The following is a 24,945-nucleotide window of genomic DNA, read 5'->3' as shown; positions in this document are numbered from 1 at the left end:
TGATTAATCCATCAACACACCGTATTAACGGGCAAAACATCACTCGAAGCATACGGTTTTATGAAAATATTATTTTGGGCCGGCCCATTAGGTTGGACTCTTGCCCATATTGTTTGCTAAAATAGAAGAGAATCTGTGCATGCATGTACAACCAGACAAAAATGCTGACATCACCTACATACATGCGAATCAAAAACTAAAAAAAAGCTATAACCATTAAACCATGTATCCAGATTAAATTTGAATTTCACCATTATCTTTCTTATGACAAGATCTTCAAAACAAAACCATATTTGCCTATGTTTACAGGAATTTTTTAAAAATATATATTTAAAATACTAAATACTTAATTTCGGAAACTGAGAACAAATGTTTTAAGAAAATGAACAAATTTTATTTTCTGCGAACAAATAGTTAAACATAACGAATAAATAATAATGTACAACGAACAAAATATTACACATAGTGAACATTTACTTGTCTAGGATAAATAATGAAAAATAAATATCGCGAACAAATGCATCAACGTCACGGAACAATTTAATCTACAAAACGAACAAATAATTTGGTGTTGCGAACAAATTAGTTACATGTAGATAAATAATTTTACATGAAGATAAATACATCTACAATATAATCAAATATATATAATAACATAGGAAAATTTCACATGTAAGCAATTATTTTTATAAGTATATATACGTGTGCTCAAAAAGTGAGCATATAAACGAAATAAATCATTTCACACACCATTTTATGAATCATATAAAGAAATAAATCTTCATGTGAAAAGAAATATATTTAGTAATAGCATTTTGGAACGGATCAAGATGCTAAATCTGCATGTGAAAAGAAATATACTAAGTAATGAAAAATATACTAACTTTTCTATTAAAAAATATAAATCTAAAAGTTAGTACTCACGGGACAAGTTAGGATATAAAGTAACTTAAAAAAGATAAAATATGATCTAGAAAAGTCAACTTAAAATATAAGGAAGAAAACTGAAAATAAAAAGAAAAAAGCAAACTGAAGAAAAAATATGTTAAAAGAGAGAAAACAACACGGAAGAAAAAAAATGAAAGAAAGAAAACATACGGTTATACAAAAAGGATAGAAAAATAGTACGAATGAGCACATCACTTTGATCCTTGAGCTCACACGGGAGATCAGGTTGGGGTGGAATGTACAACACGAGGGGAAAAGGTTTTCTGTGGCACATATCTCGCGGATAGGAGGTTCGAACCGAAATAAAAAATTTTGCACCGCCCGCCAGCAGACTAATAGAGAATTTGTTAATGGGCTGAATTCACACTACGACCCACATCGGAACTGTCTCGGCGCGGCGATCCGTGCCCGAAGCGCTGTGCAGTGATTTTTTTGGGCCCATACCAGGTTTTTCGGCCCAGCGCATGGCCCACCAGGTCTTTCGCAACGATATCATTTTGACCAGTTTGTAATTCATTTCTACTAGAAAGGCCCTGCGGCTTTGGAGCCTGTATTTCGCGTTGTAGATTTGTAGTTCATGCGGACTTTAGTTCACGCATATAATAACTATAGTGTATTTCTAGGTGTTATGACGCTATCATTTAAGTAATATAGTATTTTGAATAACGAAATGAGTCTATGATATCTTTTGCTATATTTATTGTGGTGAAAGAGGGGTAAAATTATTTATTAGGGACGGTGGAGCACAATTATCCAGAAGCTTAATGTATTTGCAAAATACGGAGATTTGGATTTTTAATCATGTGGAAATTAATAGATGTGATTGTATTTTTTTTTCAAAAAGTAGTGGTTATATTAGAACATGTCGCGTTATTATGGAGGTAGCATGAGAGGCTATAGAAGAATGATGGTACGATATTATAGTTTAGCCAAATAGGATTTTATGTTGAACGAATTATGAAAACACTTTGAATTTATAATTTTATTGGATAGCGAAGCTGTAAGTTTTGAATTCTAAGCAACTTTTGTAATGAGCAGTATTTAATTTGAAGATATTTGGTGCCCAAATTGTGGGTAGGAAAGCATATAAGCATTTGTTCAAACCGATTGCGAAAGTGTTTTGAGTTTTAAAATTTGTTCTCCAATAAAGTTGTAGTTTCTACGTTTTTATCAAATTTTATATTAAACAATTTTTTTATTTTGACGCGTTTTGGTATTTAAATTGTACGTATAGTATTGCTCGTGTAGAAATAAGGAATGAAATGGGTTGCGATTCAATTTAATGAAAATTTGAGGGTTTTTTAAAAAAATCTAAGAGACGACCAGGACGGCGGGTTAATTTTTTTTTGAAAACAGAAGGTTTTGCTTGCATTTTTTTTAGAATCGGGAAGGTTGGACTACGTGTTCATAATCAGATATATACAAACACTTATACCAAAACAATATTTTTTGACAGTGTTGTATTGCCTGCAACATCAATTTTTACACTTCTAAAATATTTGTCTGATGCAACAATGTAATATTTTTTCTATTCTATTTTGCCATATTTGGTACAGTCATGTTGTATTTGCCTAATGAATTGACTTTACCTCTATTAATCATATTGGAAGACCAAACAATATACCTTATCATTGTTGCATTTAGTTGCATTCTCATTTCACTTTCACGTTACTTACATATAAACCTGATTTGTACCATTGCACATTGAAGGGAAATTTCTCTAACTATGGCCTAGGAATATCTGGACTAGAAACCAAACGGAATGATATTTTGGTGTGCAGGGCACGCCAATGTGAACCGGTGCTTTTGATTATATTTTTTGATACAACTTTGGTGAACTAACACTCTTATTATGTATCTTTTGGTTGAAAACATAGCTTTCGACAGCCCAGAATATTTGTAGGCACCCTCTACTACAAAAATTGATTAACCGAGGCGTTTTGAAAAGGTCTAGGAGGCGGGCACATTAAAAAACTGTCTCAGTTAATGCCTGTGATTAACCGAGGCGGTCATTTTTATTAACCGAGGCAGTCTAAAAAACTGCCTCGCAAAATCGATTAACCGAGGAGGACACTGTAACACCCCGGGTGTTTACACAGTAATTAAATAGGTGTCTGCACAGTAATTGTGTTTGTTGCTATGCATCTTGTGCTTGAAATGCGTAAAAAGGATCTTTTTGTAATTATGAAAGGTTATATGTGTAATTATGATTTTATGCGAGGTCCTTTATAAAGTTATTTGTGTAATTATAGTTTTAGTGGAGGGTGTTTGTGCAAAATTTCAGTGCATTTAATGCATGGTAGTCTTTTTGCTTGTAAGTCTACATTTGAAGTGATTTTGCATTGAAAAAGACAAAATTCCTAGAGTTTAAAATCCCTTTTGTGTTTTCAAATTTAGCTCTCTATCCTTTGGTCAAATAAATTTTTGCACAACATCAAAGTTGTAGCTCTTGGAAAATTGAACAACTTTCATGTTGGGCACGTTTTCATTTGAGCTTTGGTTTAAAAGTTATCGCTGTTTTACAGTGGGGTCCCAGGAGCTTTTGGTAATTGCAAAACGAACCTTTTCTTCCACCTCAACCCCTGCTCTGCTTCTCGCCGCCGGCCACCGACAGCGCCGCCGTGGAGCGCCTTCCCGGCTTTCCCGGCCATTACTTCGCCGTGCGCTGGCTCCCACGCGTCGCCGGCGAGCTCCTCCCCCTCCTGTTGCCTCGCGCTGGAGCCCCCACCCCTCGCCACGCACCCCCGCCGCGCCCAGAACCTCCCCGGCGGCCGCCACCGCGACGCCGCCGTGGAGAGCCCAAACCAGAGGCCCAGCTCTCGATCTTTCGCGCGCCTGAGCACTACAAGAACCCCAGGATTCGATTTCACTCGCTCCTTTGCTCTCTCCTCGCTCCCACGCTGCAGAACACCATCGCCGCCCCGCTTGAACCCCGGCGAGCTCCACCCCACCGCGGAGCCGCCAACCCAGACCCGCTCCACCCCTACATCCCCCACCATTAGCACCGCCTCGACCTCGCGCAGCTCCCAGGCCATTTTCCCTCACCCGAACACCACCGGAGCCACCCCGCCGCCGTGCTCCGAGCCCGCAAGCCGCCGCTCGCCGTCGACACCCCCTCTCCGACCGCCCTAGCCTCGATTCCAAGCACCCAGAGGTGCGCCTTGAACCCGTGAGGCTCACGCACCCCTCCACCCTCGCCGCCGGTGAGCCCCTCGCCGGGAAACCGCCGGTCAAACCTCGCCTCCCCTCTCTGACCCGACCCAAGGACCGCGTGTTTGAATTTGGAAAAGCCCAGGGGGCTGTCTGCAAACCCAAGACACATATGAATAGTGCCTTCAGGGACTTGTTTGCTAGGATTTGCTGTAAACTTTGAAATTCAGTATAAATTCGTAGAAAATTCGTAAAATAGCAAATCTGGATGTTTTGGAATCCTCTTGAAGAGCTCTATGCAGTAGAACCAGAATATGTTAGGCTTTAGTTGCAAGTTTTTGCTGTAGATGTTGTTTTGTGTTACTAGGTGTATAAATACTTGTTCTTTAATCTTTTTCTTATCTGATGCTTGAAAGCTTGTATTGCTCTGAAATTTTGGTGGTAGTTTACTCTTGTTACACTAGCTTTACTATAAAAATTTCATGATCAGTTCTTTGTTGTAGCTATTTATTTGATTTAATCTTTGTTTAATATACTTTATTCATGGTAAATAGTTTCTGTTCTTGATAAATCATGAAAATATTCCTGAGTGTTCTTCTGGAGTATGTTAGCTTGTCCAGGAAGTTTGAGCCTTAGTTCATGGCTATATCAGGGGCTAAAATATAAATCTTGCTAATCTGTTGTCTGTTTTATTTATTTTCTCAGAATTATTTCGGTGTAGATAAAATCATGAAAAATTCACAGTAGATAAATCATCCCTGTGTAGATCTCCTGTTAAATTTTGAGCTTCTACTTTGCTATATTTTAGTCTGTATAATTCAAGCTTGTGCTAGGTGTTGCCTGCATAAATGTTTTATTGTGATTAAATGGTTACATGTCTTCATATGATTTTTGCAGGGTAGCTTAGTATGTTCATGTTCTGTTTAGTGTAATTTTGGTATAATTTATTTCTATTTGTACTCTGAGTTGTTGATTCATTTGTAAACCGTGACTTAATTGTATAGGAAATCACCCCCACTTGTTTATGAAGTTAGTCAACTTCATTTGTGCTGTTGATCATGATGCCTTGTGTAGTTAAATTTGTTATTTAACTACTCTATAAACGATTGCCCATGTTTGTTTATAATGTTGTTCTTGCATTACATATAGATACGACTACTTTGTCAGACGGGACGTACGAGTTGATTCCGGAGTCCGACGGAGGTGATCTCGAAGCTCAAGTGAACACTGCGGAACTAACTGAAGCCCCGAACCAAAGTTCGGAAGAGCCTAGCGCTGAAATAGTTAGCAACTACCGAGAAGGCAAGCCCCGGACATAACCTATACTTCAAATTAATATCATTTACTGTATTACGTACTTGTGCATTTACAGTTCTTAGGATTTGGATTGAAACCCTAGATGCATGATCCTAGGAACCTATGTACTGAACACTAGACTTGAGTTCGAGTAATTGCTAAGCTTATAGGAACGGTAAAAGTCGAGTGATTGCCTGTCACTCGCGAGCTTTATAGGAATTGCTTGTTTACTTTCTGTTATCAATATAAGGACGACGGACGGGGTTGTGTTCGATATCATGTCCTATGTGAGACCCCGTCTGTGTTGATGAACTTGCTAAGGTCGCGGTGTGTGGTAGTGCTGGTTAAGTTTTTGAAAGTACTAGTCACATGCCGTAAATATGGTACGCGGCAAGCCTAGTAGCCGATTGGACCGGGGAGTGGATATACCTCCCACTCTCTCAGTAGGGATAGGTTTTTTTTTATATGTTGCGCAACACTACGACTTCTAGGGACAAGGTTCGGCCTTGGAGCCCTGTAGTCGGGGAGAGTGGCACTATCCACAAGCCGGAAAGAAAGGTTAACGGTTGTTTGGGAATGACCCGACGGTATTCCAGACGTGTGTGCTAGGTTACCCTTGCAAGGTTGAATTTCGATTCAGAATCGTCCGCCTCTCACGATGAAATGAGACTGCTTGATCTCTTTGCCACACAGAGTAATAAGAGCAACAATATTCTTATTAATCTTGATGTTTGCTTAGAAGTTCCACCATGAATGGTTAGTAGATGCTTACATAGAATGGTTAATCAACTAGAATCTTGCAGCTAAAACTTGAAAGTAAGGACCTACTCTTTATTGCTTTTCAGCAAAGGAAAACCAGAGCCTTACAAAGCCTTGCATAGTCTAGCTAAGGTGGGCTACTTATACCCGTTGTCGGTTAAGTCTTGCTGAGTATTAGAATACTCAGCCTTGCTGTTGAAACCCTTTTTCAGGTATGACTTTTGAGGATCAGGTCGCTAGCTTGACCTATCCTTGCTCGTTGCCTCCTGGCTGGTCCGTAGAATGGGATACGTCTTCGGCCGGCAATGACTAGGACGAGTGATACCAGGCTTGGGCTAGCTTGGTATACTTTTGGCGACGTGTTGTAGTGATCGTGTTTCATCTTCCGCTGTTTAGACTCTGAACTTATAATCATGGCTTGTATAACTGCTTTACTTAAGTTGGCTTTGTAATAAGGTTTTCAACTGGTTTGTAATCATTACTATGCCTGTGTTGTAAAAATTTTGGTTGTAATATCTCTGGACTCGCCTTCGTGCGGGGTATGCTTGTTTGATCCAAGAATCGGTGGTTGTATCGGGACGTTACCCGACAGACCAAAAATTGTTCCGTTTGAAGTGCGTTTAAGCTAATGTTGCCTTTATGGTGATGGTTTACGCACTTGAGCCGGGATAATTTAGGCGGTTCTGCGAGGACACCTTATAAGGAACCGCCTCGGTTAATACCTCTATTTTTCGAGGTGGACACCTTATAAAGAACCGCCTCGGTTAATGGACTGAGCTCAAATAAAGCCCATATGAGCCCAATTATTTAGAAGACTATATAAATGAAGCAAAACCCTAACCCTACTCACTTTCTCTCTCACTCTCCCTCCCCTCCCGCCGCCCCTCTCTTCCTTCTCCTCTTTCCTCTTCCGCCGCCGCCTGCTAGGTCGCGCCGCGCGCGGAGGGAGGGAGGGACGCCGACGACGGAGCCGGCCGGCCGGCACGCGGATCCCCCTCCGCGTGGCTCCTCTTCCGTGTGTGCGAGGCCTCGCTCACCGACGACTCCTACGCTACTGTCTCCGTCGAGATCTACCCATCCGCCGAGGGCTCCTCGTGGGCCTGCGCCGTCCCCGCCGTCCGCGCCGTCCCCGGCCGTCCCCGCGCGTCCCCCGCTGTCCCCGGCCACCTGCCACGCCGACGTTGCCCCACCTCCGACGCGCGGCGTGGGCACGACCGATCCGGCGGCGGGCAAGGCGAATCCAGTGGTGTTGGAGGCTGATCCGAGGGCGGGCGATCCGGATCCGGTGGCGCGGGGCCGGATCTGGCGGCGGCGGCGGCCTCCCCGTGGATGGGCTCGGTAGGCCTGTCCACAGGCTTTCTATTTTTTTGTTTTTTCTATTTGATTAACCGAGGTGGGCAAACAACCATCTTAGAAAATGAGTTATTTATCGTGACGGTGTGTCGGAGGCGGTTGACCAAAACACCTCGCTTAAGCGTTTTTGCCCGCCTCGGTTAATGTTTTTTTGTAGTAGTGACCATAGAACAACATAGATAATAAAATGGCAGGATATAAGGTACCTACCTTTTGGAAAGAAAGATTTAAGTTCACTGCCTCTATTGAGGCTTACTATATATATTAGTTTCTATAACACCAAGGTTGTATGCAATATGCTGTGCTGAGAATTTCTCATTGCCCACAATGTTCCCATACTTCTTCAGGTCATCAACAATCTAATAACTCACACCATTTGTAATGGTAGAGTTTACTAAAAAGAACAATCAATAACACATGCAAGAGATCTTAAAATCAACAGATAAAAAACTGAAGTACCCATCCCAACCCATAGCTACCTCGCTTCTTGGCACGACATTGTGCCCAGCAGCTTCTTGACGCGTCCAAATTCCTTCAAAATGTTAGGCGGACTCTGTGAGTTGTTAGTTTATTATCTAGTGCAATGAATATAGGCGAATTTGTTCTGCATGCATACTATTAATGTGTATTTTTCTTGTGATCCGCTCAGAAAAAAAAAGAATCCACTATAATAAAATACAAGAAGTTGCTAGAACCGGTATAGAAGGCAGCTCACGTGTGTTAGCCCACGTATCAGGGAATGATTGAGCGACGTATCAGTGGTTTTTTTTTTCTTCGAGAGAGCTTCACTCGATTAGTGTTCATGCAGTCACGATGGACAATATCAGGAACTGCAATCATCGATTGCCTAACATGATTCAGTGAGAGCTGACGAGACATCTCTGTCATCGAAACCTTTGTAGCAACCCAACCCCCCCCCCCCCCTCCCACCCCCCAACACACACACACACACAGAGAGAGAGAGAGAGAGAGAGAGAGAGAGAGAGAGCGTATCACAAGAGACTCGGGGAAAAAGATGTATCTGGTGACACTGATAACAACCAACGATATCTGTATTCCAACTGTCTGCAAGAAGAATCCAGGGCAAGCAAAGATATCCAATCCTGATAATTGCCACCAAATGCAATGATAATTCATAAACCACTTCTTTTCACCAAATCCTTCTGGGTTACTTGAGGTGCTTCCAATATACCGACTATTAGTTGACTATATTGGGAGTAAAGTGTACTCAGTCAGCTGAGGGAGTCTGACCTTCCCGTCGGCGATGCGAACCGAACGCTGCGCTCAAGCAGTGACTTACTTGCTGCTGCCAATATACCGATCTCGGTCGACTATATTGGGAGTAAAGGAACTCGTGAATACGCCACTAAGTAGCGTATGTTAACGTTGGCCATACGGCGGAAATTGTATGGCTGCCACTTCTATAGTGAGCGGTAATGTCTGGGAACGCTTTCATGGGTGCTGGCATGAAAGGTTCATTGGGGTTATATATTTATGTTCTGTCAATCTTATGCATGTACGCTAACCACGATTCGATAAGATAAGAACGGTTAGAATGTATCGACTAGCTATATAGGGAGAGCCGTATTTATGTATGCCACCGTGCTAACCACGTAAGCCCAACGATAGTTGGCAGTTGTTTATCTTGTGAGGACGGTCAGGACGTGCATGCATATTTGGTTGATGTTTGATTGGTTCATAATGGTTGAAGTTACTACATGAGCTTGTTAAGGAATTTCTAGTATGAATCCTTATAAGATAAGTGTTAGTATGCTTAAAACATGAGTGAGTGAAATTTTGATTTTAGGAGCATGCTTGTTAAATGCTTAGACCTTCTTGGTTGAAAAATATGGTTTCGAGTCATGCCTTCCTCCTAAGCCCCATCTTGTTGTTATAAGGATCTTTTCATTCCTTAGAATCTGAAATGATGAACCAGTACTGATTGTGGTTTATTATTCTTTGAGTTTGGAATCATATCATCTTGTGAATTAGAATCACATTTGTTTTACCGCAGTCTTCTTAAAGCTTTATTTGAGAAGTCTTGAGATAATTGTATTACTCACATTTGAATCCTTTTTGATTCAGATGGCGACTTGTTCCCAGATCTTTTGGGATGAGGAGGGAAATGCTCATACCGATTGTCTGTACTGGGAGGGTTTTCTGAGGATTCTTTGGGATTCACTTCGTATCTTCCACTACCCAGATCCACCCCAGTACACGGGACGCCAGTTTTCAGAGGATGGAATTAAGAAGAACAGAGTTAAGATGATCATTCCTCAGCACCCCACCTTGGAGTGGCCACCAATTGAGATTGAGGTGATTGGGTATCGTCTTGTGGATGCGTTTGAGAAAGCAGCTCTCAACGCTATCACCACTTTTTGTGAGCACCATCCCGAGGAGGTAGCAGCATATCCTATTGGTTTGTTTCCAGCAGTCAGTGCTGGCAATGCAGAGTGGCTGTTCAGGGTCACACACTTTGGGCACTTGATTGGTGATGTAGCGGATGAGACTATCGAGGCAGTAGTCAGATATATGAATGCCCAGTCTCACTACCAGATACTTCAGCAGCGACACATGGACCAGGTGATAGACTTGGCCCAGAGTTTTCAGCGAGGCCTTCGTCTGAAGGATATTCAGATTGGGGGACTTCAGGATGCCGTTGCTGGGAGGGACACTGCTATTGCACAGTTTGAGCATCAGGCTATGGAGTATGGTGCTGAGATAGAGCAGCGCAACACAGTTATCGGTTTTCTTCAGGCGCAGGTGAATGAGCTGCAAGCAGATTGGGCTGATGCTTTAGCACATGTTGGTATGCTCCAGGAGCAACTAGATGCCCCAGCTGAGCCGGCAGCAGCAGAGGAGGACCCAGAGGAGATTGAGGGAGTATCTGACTTAGATTCAGAGCACGCACTTGCTGAGCCTAACCCTCAGCCGGATGACTCTTCTTCCGGTAGTGCCTCTTCTGTGGGCAACCTCGACGACTTCTAGGCGTCTTAGACTTGTCCTAGATAGTTGTGTTCTCTTGTTGTATCATATGTATATAGGGAAGATGTTATTGTAAAATAGCCTTAGGGAGGAGTACCACTTGCTGTATTATATGTGGTAAGGTTAAGCGATGTTAGGTTGTAAGGACAAGGCTGCTTTGGATGTAATATAAGTAGCGACTACCAGTTTGGAAATCATAATCTTTCTACTTAGCAAATCTCTTTATTTGTGCATCTTCACGCCGTTTGATGAATACAAGAGGTTGCAAATTTTTGTGGCATATGTGCTCATCAAATGTTAGCATGTTGAATCTGTGAGACTAAATTTTAGTCCAACCCCTTCTATGATCTCTGTTGTTTAGCAACATAGTACATAGCGATGAAGAGCGAATTGATAGATTATTTTCTTTACTCTTTGCTCTCAGCATTGAGTCTCTATACGATGAAGCATGAAGCTATCTAGCCGCTGACCAGTTTTGAATTTTTGTGGGTTGCACATTTATGTGTTGTGCACATTGTGCTACACCGCATCTAGTTACATTTTTTGCTGATTTTGTTTTATCCAAATGTATGATCATTATACGTACCATTGATTTTGGAAGTGAGAAATATGTATCTAATGGATGTCTTCCATGATTACAGATGGTTGGTCATACACGCGGAACTCCTGATGGCTTCGGTTGTGAAAATGGCAGTGGATCTCAGCAACCACCGCCACCCCCGTCGAATCTAGCCGAGTTAATGGCCATGCAAACAGAGCTGCTTCGCCAGCTAGTCCATGGGCAACAAAATCAGCCACGCCAACAGTATGGAGGAAGGGAGGCACAACCAGCGGGTTACCAGGAATTCTTTGGTACCCAACCTCCACTTTTCAGCAAAGCTGATGACCCATTGGATGCCGATGCTTGGCTTCGTACAATCAATTCCAAGTTTGCTTTGTTAGCGGTACCATGTATTGATGCGAACAAGGCCCCCTTTGCCGCCCAACAGCTTCGCGGTCCTGCACATATATGGTGGGATAATTATTGTGAAATGCAGCCTGCTGAACATATCATATCTTGGGAGGAATTCAGAACTGCATTCAGATCACATCATATTCCGGAAGGACTAATTGAAAGAAAGTTGAATGAATTCTTGGCTCTAGATCAGGGAACCCGCACTGTTCTTCAATATGCACAGACCTTCAATCATCTGTGCCAATATGCGGGCCATCATGTTGATACTGATGCCAAGAAACGTGATCGTTTCCGTCGTGGCCTCAATACTAAGCTCAAAGAACGTTTAAACTTGGTTCAGCCCAATACCTATAATGAGCTGGTTAATATGGCCATTACACAGGAAGATTGTATTGCTGCACATCGTGCTGAGAAAAAGCGGAAGGCACCAACGGGACCCTCGAGTGCCCAGCCACCGAGGTATCGCCTGGTGCAAAATACTCCACCTAGGCCTCCACAAAGAAATGCCCCAGTGGGTAGGTTTGTCTTTAGGCCGCCTCAGCAACAAGGAGGATTCAGACCTCCAGTGCCTCAGCAACAGCAACAGCAGCAGTTTAGCCCAAGGTCTAATGCCCCACAGTTCAATAGTGGGAATAGTAATAATCGATGTTTCAACTGCGGCAGTGCTTCTCATTTTGCCAAGAATTGTCCACAACCCAGAAGGAATAATCCAGGGCAAAACTCTAATCAGAACAACAACAACAAGGGCAAAGGCAAGAGGCAAATGGTGCAAGTCCGGCAAGAGCGAGTTAATTTCACTACTCTTGTAGACCTTCCAGCGGGAGCACCAGTTATGACGGGTACTTTCTCTATCCACAATAAACCCGCAGTCATATTATTTGATTCTGGTGCAACGCATAGTTTTATAAGTGCCAAATTTGGAGCAAGATTAGGATTGGATTTTTGTCATACTAAGGGATCTTTTATGATAACAACCCCTGGTGGGAAGATAGCTTCCAATCAAATCACTAGATGTGTGCCAATTAAGCTGGGTAGCAAATTGATAAAGACAGACTTGATCTTGCTGAATTTAGAAGGCATGGATGTTATTCTAGGCGTGAATTGGATGACTACACATAAAGTACTATTAGATATCTCTTCCCGAGCTATCGAGATAGATTCACCACATCAAGGAGCCACCATACTTTATCTACCACAACGAGAGTACATTAACTCTTGTGCTTATGCCGCAAAAGAAATTAAACTTGAAGATATCCCTATTGTGTGGGAGTATGCGGATGTATTTCCAGATGATTTACCTGGAATGCCTCCTGATAGAGACATCGAGTTTGTTATCGAACTTCAACCCGGTACCGCCCCTGTTTCTAAGAGGTCGTACCGAATGCCTCCAAATGAATTAGCAGAATTGAAAGTCCAACTCCAAGACCTTCTTGACAAAGGTTTTATACGTCCAAGTTCTTCACCCTGGGGATGTCCAGCCCTGTTTGTGAAGAAGAAAGACAATAGTTTGAGGCTATGTGTTGATTATCGACCACTCAATGCGGTCACTATTAAAAACAAGTATCCTCTTCCCCGCATTGATATTCTGTTTGATCAGTTAGCTGGAGCTAAGGTTTTCTCTAAGATTGATCTTCGTTCTGGCTACCATCAAATAAAGATCAAGCCTTGTGATATTCCAAAGACTGCTTTCTCTACCAGATATGGACTATATGAATATTTGGTTATGTCTTTTGGTCTTACCAACGCCCCAGCATATTTTATGTACTTGATGAATTCAGTCTTCATGCCGGAGCTGGATAAATTCGTCGTGGTTTTCATTGACGATATCTTGATCTACTCCAAGAATGAAGAAGATCATGCTGAACATTTGCGTATCGTTCTCCAACGATTACGAGATCATCATCTTTATGCCAAATTCTCCAAGTGTGAATTTTGGTTGGACAGTGTGAAATTCTTAGGTCACACTATCTCCAGTGATGGTATATCTGTTGATCCAACTAAAGTACAAGAAGTGATGGATTGGGAATCTCCTATTTTAGTTCATCAAATTCGCAGTTTTCTTGGTTTAGCTGGATATTATCGTCGATTCATTACTGATTTCTCCAGAATAGCCAAGCCTATGACGGAGTTATTGAAGAAGTGAGTGAAGTTTGTTTGGAATGATAAGTGTGAAGAAGCTTTCCAAACTCTCAAAGCAAGATTAACTACCGCTCCAGTATTGTCTACACCGGACAGTACTAAACCTTTTGATGTCTATTGTGATGCGTCGGGTACGGGACTTGGTTGTGTGCTTATGCAGGACAACCGGGTTATCTCTTATGCATCAAGAGCTCTCCGGGATCATGAGAAGAATTATCCAACCCATGATCTGGAATTAGCAGCTGTCATTCACGCTCTTAAGATGTGGAGACATCATCTTATGGGAACTCACTGTAATATTTACACTGACCATAAGAGCCTCAAATATATCTTTACTCAAGCTGATCTCAACATGAGGCAGAGACGCTGGCTAGAGTTAATAAAGGATTATGATCTAGAAGTGCACTATCATCCAGGAAAGGCTAATGTGGTTGCGGATGCACTCAGCCGCAAGTCACAATGCCATTGTCTATCTGTAGAACCATTCAATGAAACTCTATGCCAGGAAATGATGAAGTTAAACCTAGAAATGGTACCTCAAGGAAGTTTGAACCATATATCCCTTGAGCCTACACTTCATGATAGCATCATCATGGGGCAATTACATGATGAGAGTATCAAGGTCATCAAGGAAAAGTTATCACAAGGTGAAGCAAAGTATAAATGTTTCAGAGTGGATCATAGAGGAGTTTTATGGTTTGAATCTCGACTAGTTGTACCCAAGAATCATTAGCTTAGAAAGCAAATCCTTGATGAAGCACATCTTTCGAAATTTTCGATTCATCCCGGTGGTACCAAGATGTACCATGATCTCAAACAAAATTTCTGGTGGACTCGAATGAAAAGAGAGATCGCCAGATATGTTTCTGAGTGTGATGTCTGTCAAAGAGTTAAAGCTAGTCATTTGAAAGTAGCTGGTACTCTCCAACCTTTATCTATTCCATCCTGGAAATGGGAGGACATCAGTATGGATTTTATCGTTGGTTTACCCACTACTCCTCATAAGTATGATTCTGTTTGGGTAATCGTTGATAGACTCACCAAGACCGCTCATTTTATTCCTGTACACACCACTTATTCTGCCCAGAAGTACGCAGAGATTTATCTCGATCAGATTGTTCGTTTACATGGCATTCCAAAGACGATTATTTCTGATCGTGGGCCTCAGTTTATAGCACGTTTCTGGGAGCAAATGCAGGAATCCCTTGGAACAAAATTGATTCGTAGTTCGGCTTATCATCCACAAACAGATGGGCAAACTGAACGAATCAATCAAATCCTTGAAGACATGTTGAGGGCATGTGTTATTCAATATGGCAAGAATTGGGTTAAGTGCCTAGCACTGGCAGAGTTTTCTTACAATAACAGTTATCAATCCAGCTTGCAAATGGCACCATTTGAAGCATTATATGGTCGAAGGTGTCGAACTCCCTTGAATTGGTCCCAAGCTGGAGAACGCAAAATTTTTGGGCCAGATTTAGTCTCTGAGGCAGAGGAGCAAGTCAGAATTATTCAGGTTAATCTTAAAGCAGCTCAATCAAGACAGAAAAGTTATGCAGACAAAAGAAGAGATCCTTTGCAATTCGAGGTAGGAGACTTTGTATATTTGCGAGTATCTCCTACTAAAGGTGTTCAACGCTTTGGCTTAAAAGGGAAATTAGCACCCCGATATATCGGACCATTTGAAATTATCGAAATTTGTGGACCCGTTGCCTACCGACTTCGTCTTTCATCTCAGTTGGCCGCCGTTCATGATGTCTTCCATGTATCACAACTTCGGAAGTGCACCAGGGTACCTACTGAGATCCTTGAACCACAGGATATTGAGATTGAATCCGATCTATCTTATAAGGAGTATCCGATCAAGATTCTTGACACCAAAGAAAGAAGTACTAGAAGGGAGAAAGTTAAAATGTACAAGATCCAGTGGAATCAGCATACTGTAGAAGAAGCTACTTGGGAAACTGAAAATTTTCTCCAAAGAAACTTTCCCGACTTTCTTAGAACCAATCCAGGTACCAATTCTTTGCACCCTTTTCTTCCTGTAATCTCGGGACGAGATTCCTTTTTAGGGGGGAAGGCTGTAACACCCCGGGTGTTTACACAGTAATTAAATAGGTGTCTGCACAGTAATTGTGTTTGTTGCTATGCATCTTGTGCTTGAAATGCGTAAAAAGGATCTTTTTGTAATTATGAAAGGTTATATGTGTAATTATGATTTTATGCGAGGTCCTTTATAAAGTTATTTGTGTAATTATAGTTTTAGTGGAGGGTGTTTGTGCAAAATTTCAGTGCATTTAATGCATGGTAGTCTTTTTGCTTGTAAGTCTACATTTGAAGTGATTTTGCATTGAAAAAGACAAAATTCCTAGAGTTTAAAATCCCTTTTGTGTTTTCAAATTTAGCTCTCTATCCTTTGGTCAAATAAATTTTTGCACAACATCAAAGTTGTAGCTCTTGGAAAATTGAACAACTTTCATGTTGGGCACTTTTTCATTTGAGCTTTAGTTTAAAAGTTATCGCTGTTTTACAGTGGGGTCCCTGGAACTTTTGGTAATTGCAAAACGAACCTTTTCTTCCACCTCAACCCCTGCTCTGCTTCTCGCCGCCGGCCACCGACAGCGCCGCCGTGGAGCGCCTTCCCGGCTTTCCCGGCCATTACTTCGCCGTGCGCTGGCTCCCACGCGTCGCCGGCGAGCTCCTCCCCCTCCTGTTGCCTCGCGCTGGAGCCCCCACCCCTCGCCACGCACCCCCGCCGCGCCCAGAACCTCCCCGGCGGCCGCCACCGCGACGCCGCCGTGGAGAGCCCAAACCAGAGGCCCAGCTCTCGATCTTTCGCGCGCCTGAGCACTACAAGAACCCCAGGATTCGATTTCACTCGCTCCTTTGCTCTCTCCTCGCTCCCACGCTGCAGAACACCATCGCCGCCCCGCTTGAACCCCGGCGAGCTCCACCCCACCGCGGAGCCGCCAACCCAGACCCGCTCCACCCCTACATCCCCCACCATTAGCACCGCCTCGACCTCGCGCAGCTCCCAGGCCATTTTCCCTCACCCGAACACCACCGGAGCCACCCCGCCGCCGTGCTCCGAGCCCGCAAGCCGCCGCTCGCCGTCGACACCCCCTCTCCGACCGCCCTAGCCTCGATTCCAAGCACCCAGAGGTGCGCCTTGAACCCGTGAGGCTCACGCACCCCTCCACCCTCGCCGCCGGTGAGCCCCTCGCCGGGAAACCGCCGGTCAAACCTCGCCTCCCCTCTCTGACCCGACCCAAGGACCGCGTGTTTGAATTTGGAAAAGCCCAGGGGGCTGTCTGCAAACCCAAGACACATATGAATAGTGCCTTCAGGGACTTGTTTGCTAGGATTTGTTGTAAACTTTGAAATTCAGTATAAATTCGTAGAAAATTCGTAAAATAGCAAATCTGGATGTTTTGGAATCCTCTTGAAGAGCTCTATGCAGTAGAACCAGAATATGTTAGGCTTTAGTTGCAAGTTTTTGCTGTAGATGTTGTTTTGTGTTACTAGGTGTATAAATACTTGTTCTTTATTCTTTTTCTTATCTGATGCTTGAAAGCTTGTATTGCTCTGAAATTTTGGTGGTAGTTTACTCTTGTTACACTAGCTTTACTATAAAAATTTCATGATCAGTTCTTTGTTGTAGCTATTTATTTGATTTAATCTTTGTTTAATATACTTTATTCATGGTAAATAGTTTCTGTTCTTGATAAATCATGAAAATATTCCTGAGTGTTCTTCTGGAGTATGTTAGCTTGTCCAGGAAGTTTGAGCCTTAGTTTATGGCTAGATCAGGGGCTAAAATATAAATCTTGCTAATCTGTTGTCTGTTTTATTTATTTTCTCAGAATTATTTCGGTGTAGATAAAATCATGAAAAATTCACAGTAGATAAATCATCCCTGTGTAGATCTCCTGTTAAATTTTGAGCTTCTACTTTGCTATATTTTAGTCTGTATAATTCAAGCTTGTGCTAGGTGTTGCCTGCATAAATGTTTTATTGTGATTAAATGGTTACATGTCTTCATATGATTTTTGCAGGGTAGCTTAGTATGTTCATGTTCTGTTTAGTGTAATTTTGGTATAATTTATTTCTATTTGTACTCTGAGTTGTTGATTCATTTGTAAACCGTGACTTAATTGTATAGGAAATCACCCCCACTTGTTTATGAAGTTAGTCAACTTCATTTGTGCTGTTGATCATGATGCCTTGTGTAGTTAAATTTGTTATTTAACTACTCTATAAATGATTGCCCATGTTTGTTTATAATGTTGTTCTTGCATTACATATAGATACGACTACTTTGTCAGACGGGACGTACGAGTTGATTCCGGAGTCCGACGGAGGTGATCTCGAAGCTCAAGTGAACACTGCGGAACTAACTGAAGCCCCGAACCAAAGTTCGGAAGAGCCTAGCGCTGAAATAGTTAGCAACTACCGAGAAGGCAAGCCCCGGACATAACCTATACTTCAAATTAATATCATTTACTGTATTACGTACTTGTGCATTTACAGTTCTTAGGATTTGGATTGAAACCCTAGATGCATGATCCTAGGAACCTATGTACTGAACACTAGACTTGAGTTCGAGTAATTGCTAAGCTTATAGGAACGGTAAAAGTCGAGTGATTGCCTGTCACTCGCGAGCTTTATAGGAATTGCTTGTTTACTTTCTGTTATCAATATAAGGACGACGGACGGGGTTGTGTTCGATATCATGTCCTATGTGAGACCCCGTCTGTGTTGATGAACTTGCTAAGGTCGCGGTGTGTGGTAGTGCTGGTTAAGTTTTTGAAAGTACTAGTCACATGCCGTAAATATGGTACGCGGCAAGCCTAGTAGCCGATTGGACCGGGGAGTGGATATACCTCCCACTCTCTCAGTAGGGATAGGTTTTTTTTTATATGTTGCGCAACACTACGACTTCTAGGGACAAGGTTCGGCCTTGGAGCCCTGTAGTCGGGGAGAGTGGCACTATCCACAAGCCGGAAAGAAAGGTTAACGGTTGTTTGGGAATGACCCGACGGTATTCCAGACGTGTGTGCTAGGTTACCCTTGCAAGGTTGAATTTCGATTCAGAATCGTCCGCCTCTCACGATGAAATGAGACTGCTTGATCTCTTTGCCACACAGAGTAATAAGAGCAACAATATTCTTATTAATCTTGATGTTTGCTTAGAAGTTCCACCATGAATGGTTAGTAGATGCTTACATAGAATGGTTAATCAACTAGAATCTTGCAGCTAAAACTTGAAAGTAAGGACCTACTCTTTATTGCTTTTCAGCAAAGGAAAACCAGAGCCTTACAAAGCCTTGCATAGTCTAGCTAAGGTGGGCTACTTATACCCGTTGTCGGTTAAGTCTTGCTGAGTATTAGAATACTCAGCCTTGCTGTTGAAACCCTTTTTCAGGTATGACTTTTGAGGATCAGGTCGCTAGCTTGACCTATCCTTACTCGTTGCCTCCTGGCTGGTCCGTAGAATGGGATACGTCTTCGGCCGGCAATGACTATGACGAGTGATACCAGGCTTGGGCTAGCTTGGTATACTTTTGGCGACGTGTTGTAGTGATCGTGTTTCATCTTCCGCTGTTTAGACTCTGAACTTATAATCATGGCTTGTATAACTGCTTTACTTAAGTTGGCTTTGTAATAAGGTTTTCAACTGGTTTGTAATCATTACTATGCCTGTGTTGTAAAAATTTTGGTTGTAATATCTCTGGACTCGCCTTCGTGCGGGGTATGCTTGTTCGATCCAAGAATCGGTGGTTGTATCGGGACGTTACCCGACAGACCAAAAATTGTTCCGTTTGAAGTGCGTTTAAGCTAATGTTGCCTTTATGGTGATGGTTTACGCACTTGAGCCGGGATAATTTAGGCGGTTCTGCGAGGACACCTTATAAGGAACCGCCTCGGTTAATACCTCTATTTTTCGAGGTGGACACCTTATAAAGAACCGCCTCGGTTAATGGACTGAGCTCAAATAAAGCCCATATGAGCCCAATTATTTAGAAGACTATATAAATGAAGCAAAACCCTAACCCTACTCACTTTCTCTCTCACTCTCCCTCCCCTCCCGCCGCCCCTCTCTTCCTTCTCCTCTTTCCTCTTCCGCCGCCGCCTGCTAGGTCGCGCCGCGCGCGGAGGGAGGGAGGGACGCCGACGACGGAGCCGGCCGGCCGGCACGCGGATCCCCCTCCGCGTGGCTCCTCTTCCGTGTGTGCGAGGCCTCGCTCACCGACGACTCCTACGCTACTGTCTCCGTCGAGATCTACCCATCCGCCGAGGGCTCCTCGTGGGCCTGCGCCGTCCCCGCCGTCCGCGCCGTCCCCGGCCGTCCCCGCGCGTCCCCCGCTGTCCCCGGCCACCTGCCACGCCGACGTTGCCCCACCTCCGACGCGCGGCGTGGGCACGACCGATCCGGCGGCGGGCAAGGCGAATCCAGTGGTGTTGGAGGCTGATCCGAGGGCGGGCGATCCGGATCCGGTGGCGCGGGGCCGGATCTGGCGGCGGCGGCGGCCTCCCCGTGGATGGGCTCGGTAGGCCTGTCCACAGGCTTTCTATTTTTTTTGTTTTTTCTATTTGATTAACCGAGGTGGGCAAACAACCATCTTAGAAAATGAGTTATTTATCGTGACGGTGTGTCGGAGGCGGTTGACCAAAACACCTCGCTTAAGCGTTTTTGCCCGCCTCGGTTAATGTTTTTTTGTAGTAGTGACCATAGAACAACATAGATAATAAAATGGCAGGATATAAGGTACCTACCTTTTGGAAAGAAAGATTTAAGTTCACTGCCTCTATTGAGGCTTACTATATATATTAGTTTCTATAACACCAAGGTTGTATGCAATATGCTGTGCTGAGAATTTCTCATTGCCCACAATGTTCCCATACTTCTTCAGGTCATCAACAATCTAATAACTCACACCATTTGTAATGGTAGAGTTTACTAAAAAGAACAATCAATAACACATGCAAGAGATCTTAAAATCAACAGATAAAAAACTGAAGTACCCATCCCAACCCATAGCTACCTCGCTTCTTGGCACGACATTGTGCCCAGCAGCTTCTTGACGCGTCCAAATTCCTTCAAAATGTTAGGCGGACTCTGTGAGTTGTTAGTTTATTATCTAGTGCAATGAATATAGGCGAATTTGTTCTGCATGCATACTATTAATGTGTATTTTTCTTGTGATCCGCTCAGAAAAAAAAGAATCCACTATAATAAAATACAAGAAGTTGCTAGAACCGGTATAGAAGGCAGCTCACGTGTGTTAGCCCACGTATCAGGGAATGATTGAGCGACGTATCAGTGGTTTTTTTTTCTTCGAGAGAGCTTCACTCGATTAGTGTTCATGCAGTCACGATGGACAATATCAGGAACTGCAATCATCGATTGCCTAACATGATTCAGTGAGAGCTGACGAGACATCTCTGTCATCGAAACCTTTGTAGCAACCCAACCCCCCCCCCCCCCCTCCCACCCCCCAACACACACACACACACACACACACACACACACACACACACACACACACACAGAGAGAGAGAGAGAGAGAGAGAGAGAGAGAGAGAGAGCGTATCACAAGAGACTCGGGGAAAAAGATGTATCTGGTGACACTGATAACAACCAACGATATCTGTATTCCAACTGTCTGCAAGAAGAATCCAGGGCAAGCAAAGATATCCAATCCTGATAATTGCCACCAAATGCAATGATAATTCATAAACCACTTCTTTTCACCAAATCCTTCTGGTAGTACAAGGTTACACCATCCACGCAACCCTCAATATTTACAAATCACCTTTTAAACATATATGTGAACCTATCACAACCACAGTTAGGTAATGAGTAACTGCAGCCGTCTGATCCAGTCTCTCCTGTTCGTTCCATGGAGAATCAACACTGGAAGGCAAATCCAAAAGCTTCCTTGCATTGGAGTGTATATATGGTTGACCGAGCCAAAGCATTCCCTAGGCGGTCGGGGTATCCGACAAGGATGCTAAGTGCCCAGCCTCCACGAGCCCCTCTTCCATGAACAGGAGTGATCAAGTATGAAATGCTCGTCAAATCATCATCATCAATGTAATTCACAGTTTACGAAAACGCTGTGGTTCCTCATTTGTTCCTCTCTACAACCTAGAAATACTTTGCTTTGGGATTATCGGCTATTGACTCGTTTCGTTTGGTACTACTGGTGGGCTCTTCCTAAATGCATGCTTTCTGCATCGCTGGAAAATGCCATCATACAGCAAATCAAACTGCACTCCAGCTCTTTCCCGGTTCACAATAAATAGAATGTGGTCAGCTTCAATAATCTTGTAATACCTGCATAAATCAATAGAGTAGTTATTTTTCCATTGGTGAAGCAAGATAAATGCATGAAATTAATTCAAAACTTGACAGCTGACCAATTGAATCTAATGTCAAACTTTTAAAGCATTGTCAGCAGAACAAATGTACTAGGGCGCGAGAGTCAATTGATGATAATGAATGCCATGATCCTAGAAATACTTTGAAGCAAGAAAGATACCTATTTCTACCAAACAATTGAAAAGTTGAGGCAAAACTCTGAAATGTAGTACTAACCATATCCCAGGTTGCAAAGGATGGCAGTCAGAATCGTCCACTACAAAACGGTGTGGATGCTCTATAGGAATGCGTGGGTGAGTCATGGAGATTGTGTTCAAAGCCCCATCATTGTCTTCCCAATCTTCATCCCTGCGTAATAGCAGTAAAAACATTAAAGACGTGCTAAATAATGAACCACACGCAGATTCCTTTATCGCCTTAGAGCAGAGGACGCACCTGTATCCTTTGTAAGGCAGAGGTGCATTTGGAGGGTGCCGCCACATACACATCTGAAGGACTCTGAGAAAGAGCATGGGGTGGACTCCAAGAACACTTGAAGGCACTGTAATTCCAAATAGTTTTCTTGTTTTCTTTGTAGCATAACTGAAGTAGAATGTATTGGGAAAGGTCCTCAGTCTAGAGTTAATTTTTATAGATCCCTGTATTGTGAGGTCGGGTAAAATCCAATCTCCACTGACAAATGGGCCGGTGTGCCCCAGCAGCAGATCAATTAAACCCGAAAATCCTACTTTCCTCCGAGACATCTCATAGTGGTCAAAACCAAAATTGTAGTAATTCTTCAACCAAGGAATGTCTAGCCAATCGTAGACAATAACTCCAAGACGGCAGAGCTGAAGAAGACAAATAGATCTCATGGACTTGCCATCTTCGACCCTGAAAGTAACAGAAAAGTTTAAAAAAAGGTAAGGAGCCAGACACGAGATGAAGTAATCAATCTTTTAATCTGCATAGTTTCTGCGACACTTACAGCATGCCGTCATAGTAAGTTCTCGTTGTCCCATTGAGTGCGCCCGACAAAGAAGTAAGGCTCAGAATCCAGTCTTCAGAAGTATCATGGCCTGGGAAAGCCTGACATTGGTATCACGGTATGTGTTAGAATTATATATCGAATTATATATCCACAGAGTACTCTAAAGTTCCCATGTTTCGTAGCACTAGAGCATGCCAGCAAACTGCAGGCTCAACACGCAACAAGCAAGACCAGCATGCCACATGCGTAAAGCTCATAAAGGGTCATGCAATCGAACACAGAAGCTCAATTCAGTGGCAAAAGTGCATTTCAAAATCAGAGAGTTAAAAAATAGAAAGGTAACTAAGAACGGATTTTGGCCATACTAAAAACAGATTCCTGGACCATCCCTACAAAAGCGCTTCAACAGAGGCCCAAGTTAACTAAAACTAAAGCAAAGTAATCCAAAATTGGGTGCTCTAATCATGTACTCCAAGTCACAAGAACCATCCCTCGGAAGCATATGATTGGCATGACTATTTGTAACACCATCAACAAACAGCAATCACTTGTGAGTAAAACTGAAAATCTCTTGTGTTACCTTGTCGGCTAGCATCTGATGTAGCACCCTCACAACCTGCGCGCCTGCCGAGTGCCCGACAAAGTGCACCGGGTTCTCCTCGTCCCACACAGGATAGTGCCCTGCGCCCAATTAGAACGGCAATTTCAGAACTATGAGCCCAAAAGAAGTTCCTGAAAGGCCATGGCAATGTATTATGTTGTTGAGAATCTCTCTACCCGTGGGATAGATTCTCCCGAACCGCGCGTGGCCGCAAGCCTTGCTGTGCTCCTCGCCGTAGTCCACCTGGCCGCCCTTGAGGTAGTAGAACAGCTCGCGCGCCCTGCAGCGCCGAGAACAATCGAATCATCATAAGCAACATAATTTAGTAGTAAGGTAAAGTGATTAAAGAAGGTAAAGCAGTGGGGATCAACTACCAAACAGGAATATTTGGCAGGTTTTGTAATTATTATTGTGGTGATCAGGGAGGTATGCTGCTACTTTTCTTTTCCTGGTGATCCACCCACCTGTCATGGATGCTGGTGAGCGACCCCAAATCCGGCACGAGCACGCGGTCGTCCTTCTTCTCGGCGCCGGCGAAGTAGGAGAGCCCGCCGAGCCTCTGCGCGCGGAAGCAAGCAAAAGGGGGGAAAACGCATGAGCAATCTGGCGCCGAAGCATTTCACCGAACACCCACCGCCCCCGGAGCGCCGAAAAAAAAATACAGAAGAACACCCAGAGGTAAGAAGCGTTTGCGTTCGGTTCCATACCCCCTTGCCGAAGCCGAAGATGCCGTGGACGAGGACGATGGGCGGCGGCGAGCCGTCGAGCACGAGGGGCGCGGCGCCCGCGCGCTCGTCGCGCTCCCCCGCGGCGGCGACGTCGACGAGCGCCCCCTCGGCTGCGGGCGGCGCAGGCGGGCGGCGCAGCAGGAAGGACCCGGAGGCCGCGGCCGCCTGCGAGATGTCGGCGGCCACGGCCGTGCTGAAGACGTAGAAGCCGAAGACGAGGTGCACCGCGGCGCTGACCCCGAGCTCCATGAGGCTGAGGATGAACCGCGCCATCTCGTCGCACCGGCGGCCTCAGCCCTCGCGGTTTCCGTCCGTCGCAGCGGCTCGGCGCCGCGCTGTCCGCCCGCCCTCGGTCTCCCCTCTCCCTCTCCCTCTCTGCGCCTGGCCCCAATGGATTCCGGCCCCAATTATACGGCTTGCCATTTATAACCGGCGCGCGCGGGGGGGCCTCGGCGTCGTGGCGCGCCGCGGTGGTTGCTTCTGCTGCGACGGGCGCGTTCGGGACTCGGGGGGAGGGAGTCCGTGACCGTGTGGGTGGCTGGCCGGTCGCGCTGCGGCTGCGGGTGCGGGGCTGTGCCGGGCTGGGAGGGTATGGGCGGGGCGCGTGCGGTTGGTGGTTGGCGTCTCGGTTTCCGTGCGGGCGGCCTGGTGGCAGGGCGCTGGCGGTGGCCGGTG

The 24,945-nt window shown here is 44.2% G+C and overlaps 1 protein-coding gene across 1 annotated transcript; it reads right to left on the bottom strand.

The window, feature by feature from the left end:
* Nucleotides 1-21,291: 21,291 nt before the first annotated feature.
* LOC120698723 (lipase-like) lies at nt 21,292-24,663 on the bottom strand. Its single transcript, XM_039982436.1, has 8 exons — nt 24,250-24,663; nt 24,007-24,101; nt 23,719-23,822; nt 23,522-23,622; nt 22,939-23,039; nt 22,407-22,844; nt 22,188-22,319; nt 21,292-21,926 (listed from the first exon to the last, which is right to left on the bottom strand). The coding sequence occupies exons 1-8, from the start codon at nt 24,541-24,543 to the stop codon at nt 21,767-21,769; spliced, it is 1,425 nt and encodes a 474-aa protein (XP_039838370.1). The 5' UTR covers nt 24,544-24,663; the 3' UTR covers nt 21,292-21,766.
* Nucleotides 24,664-24,945: the final 282 nt, after the last annotated feature.

This window comes from Panicum virgatum, chromosome 3K, assembly GCF_016808335.1.
Source record: "Panicum virgatum strain AP13 chromosome 3K, P.virgatum_v5, whole genome shotgun sequence".
Lineage (NCBI taxonomy): Eukaryota > Viridiplantae > Streptophyta > Magnoliopsida > Poales > Poaceae > Panicum > Panicum virgatum.
This window is presented reverse-complemented; position numbering and strand designations above follow the sequence as displayed.

What these genes read in the sequence shown, in the direction of transcription:
- LOC120698723 (XM_039982436.1), bottom strand. Translation starts at nt 24,543, where the DNA reads ATGGCGCGGTTCATCCTCAGCCTCATGGAGCTCGGGGTCAGCGCCGCG. An exon ending in CTCACCAGCATCCATGACAG is followed by an intron (nt 23,823 to 24,006) that starts GTGGGTGGATCA and finishes TCGGCGCTGCAG; the next exon opens with GGCGCGCGAGCTGTTCTACT. An exon ending in CCTTTGCAACCTGGGATATG is followed by an intron (nt 21,927 to 22,187) that starts GTTAGTACTACA and finishes TGATTTATGCAG; the next exon opens with GTATTACAAGATTATTGAAG.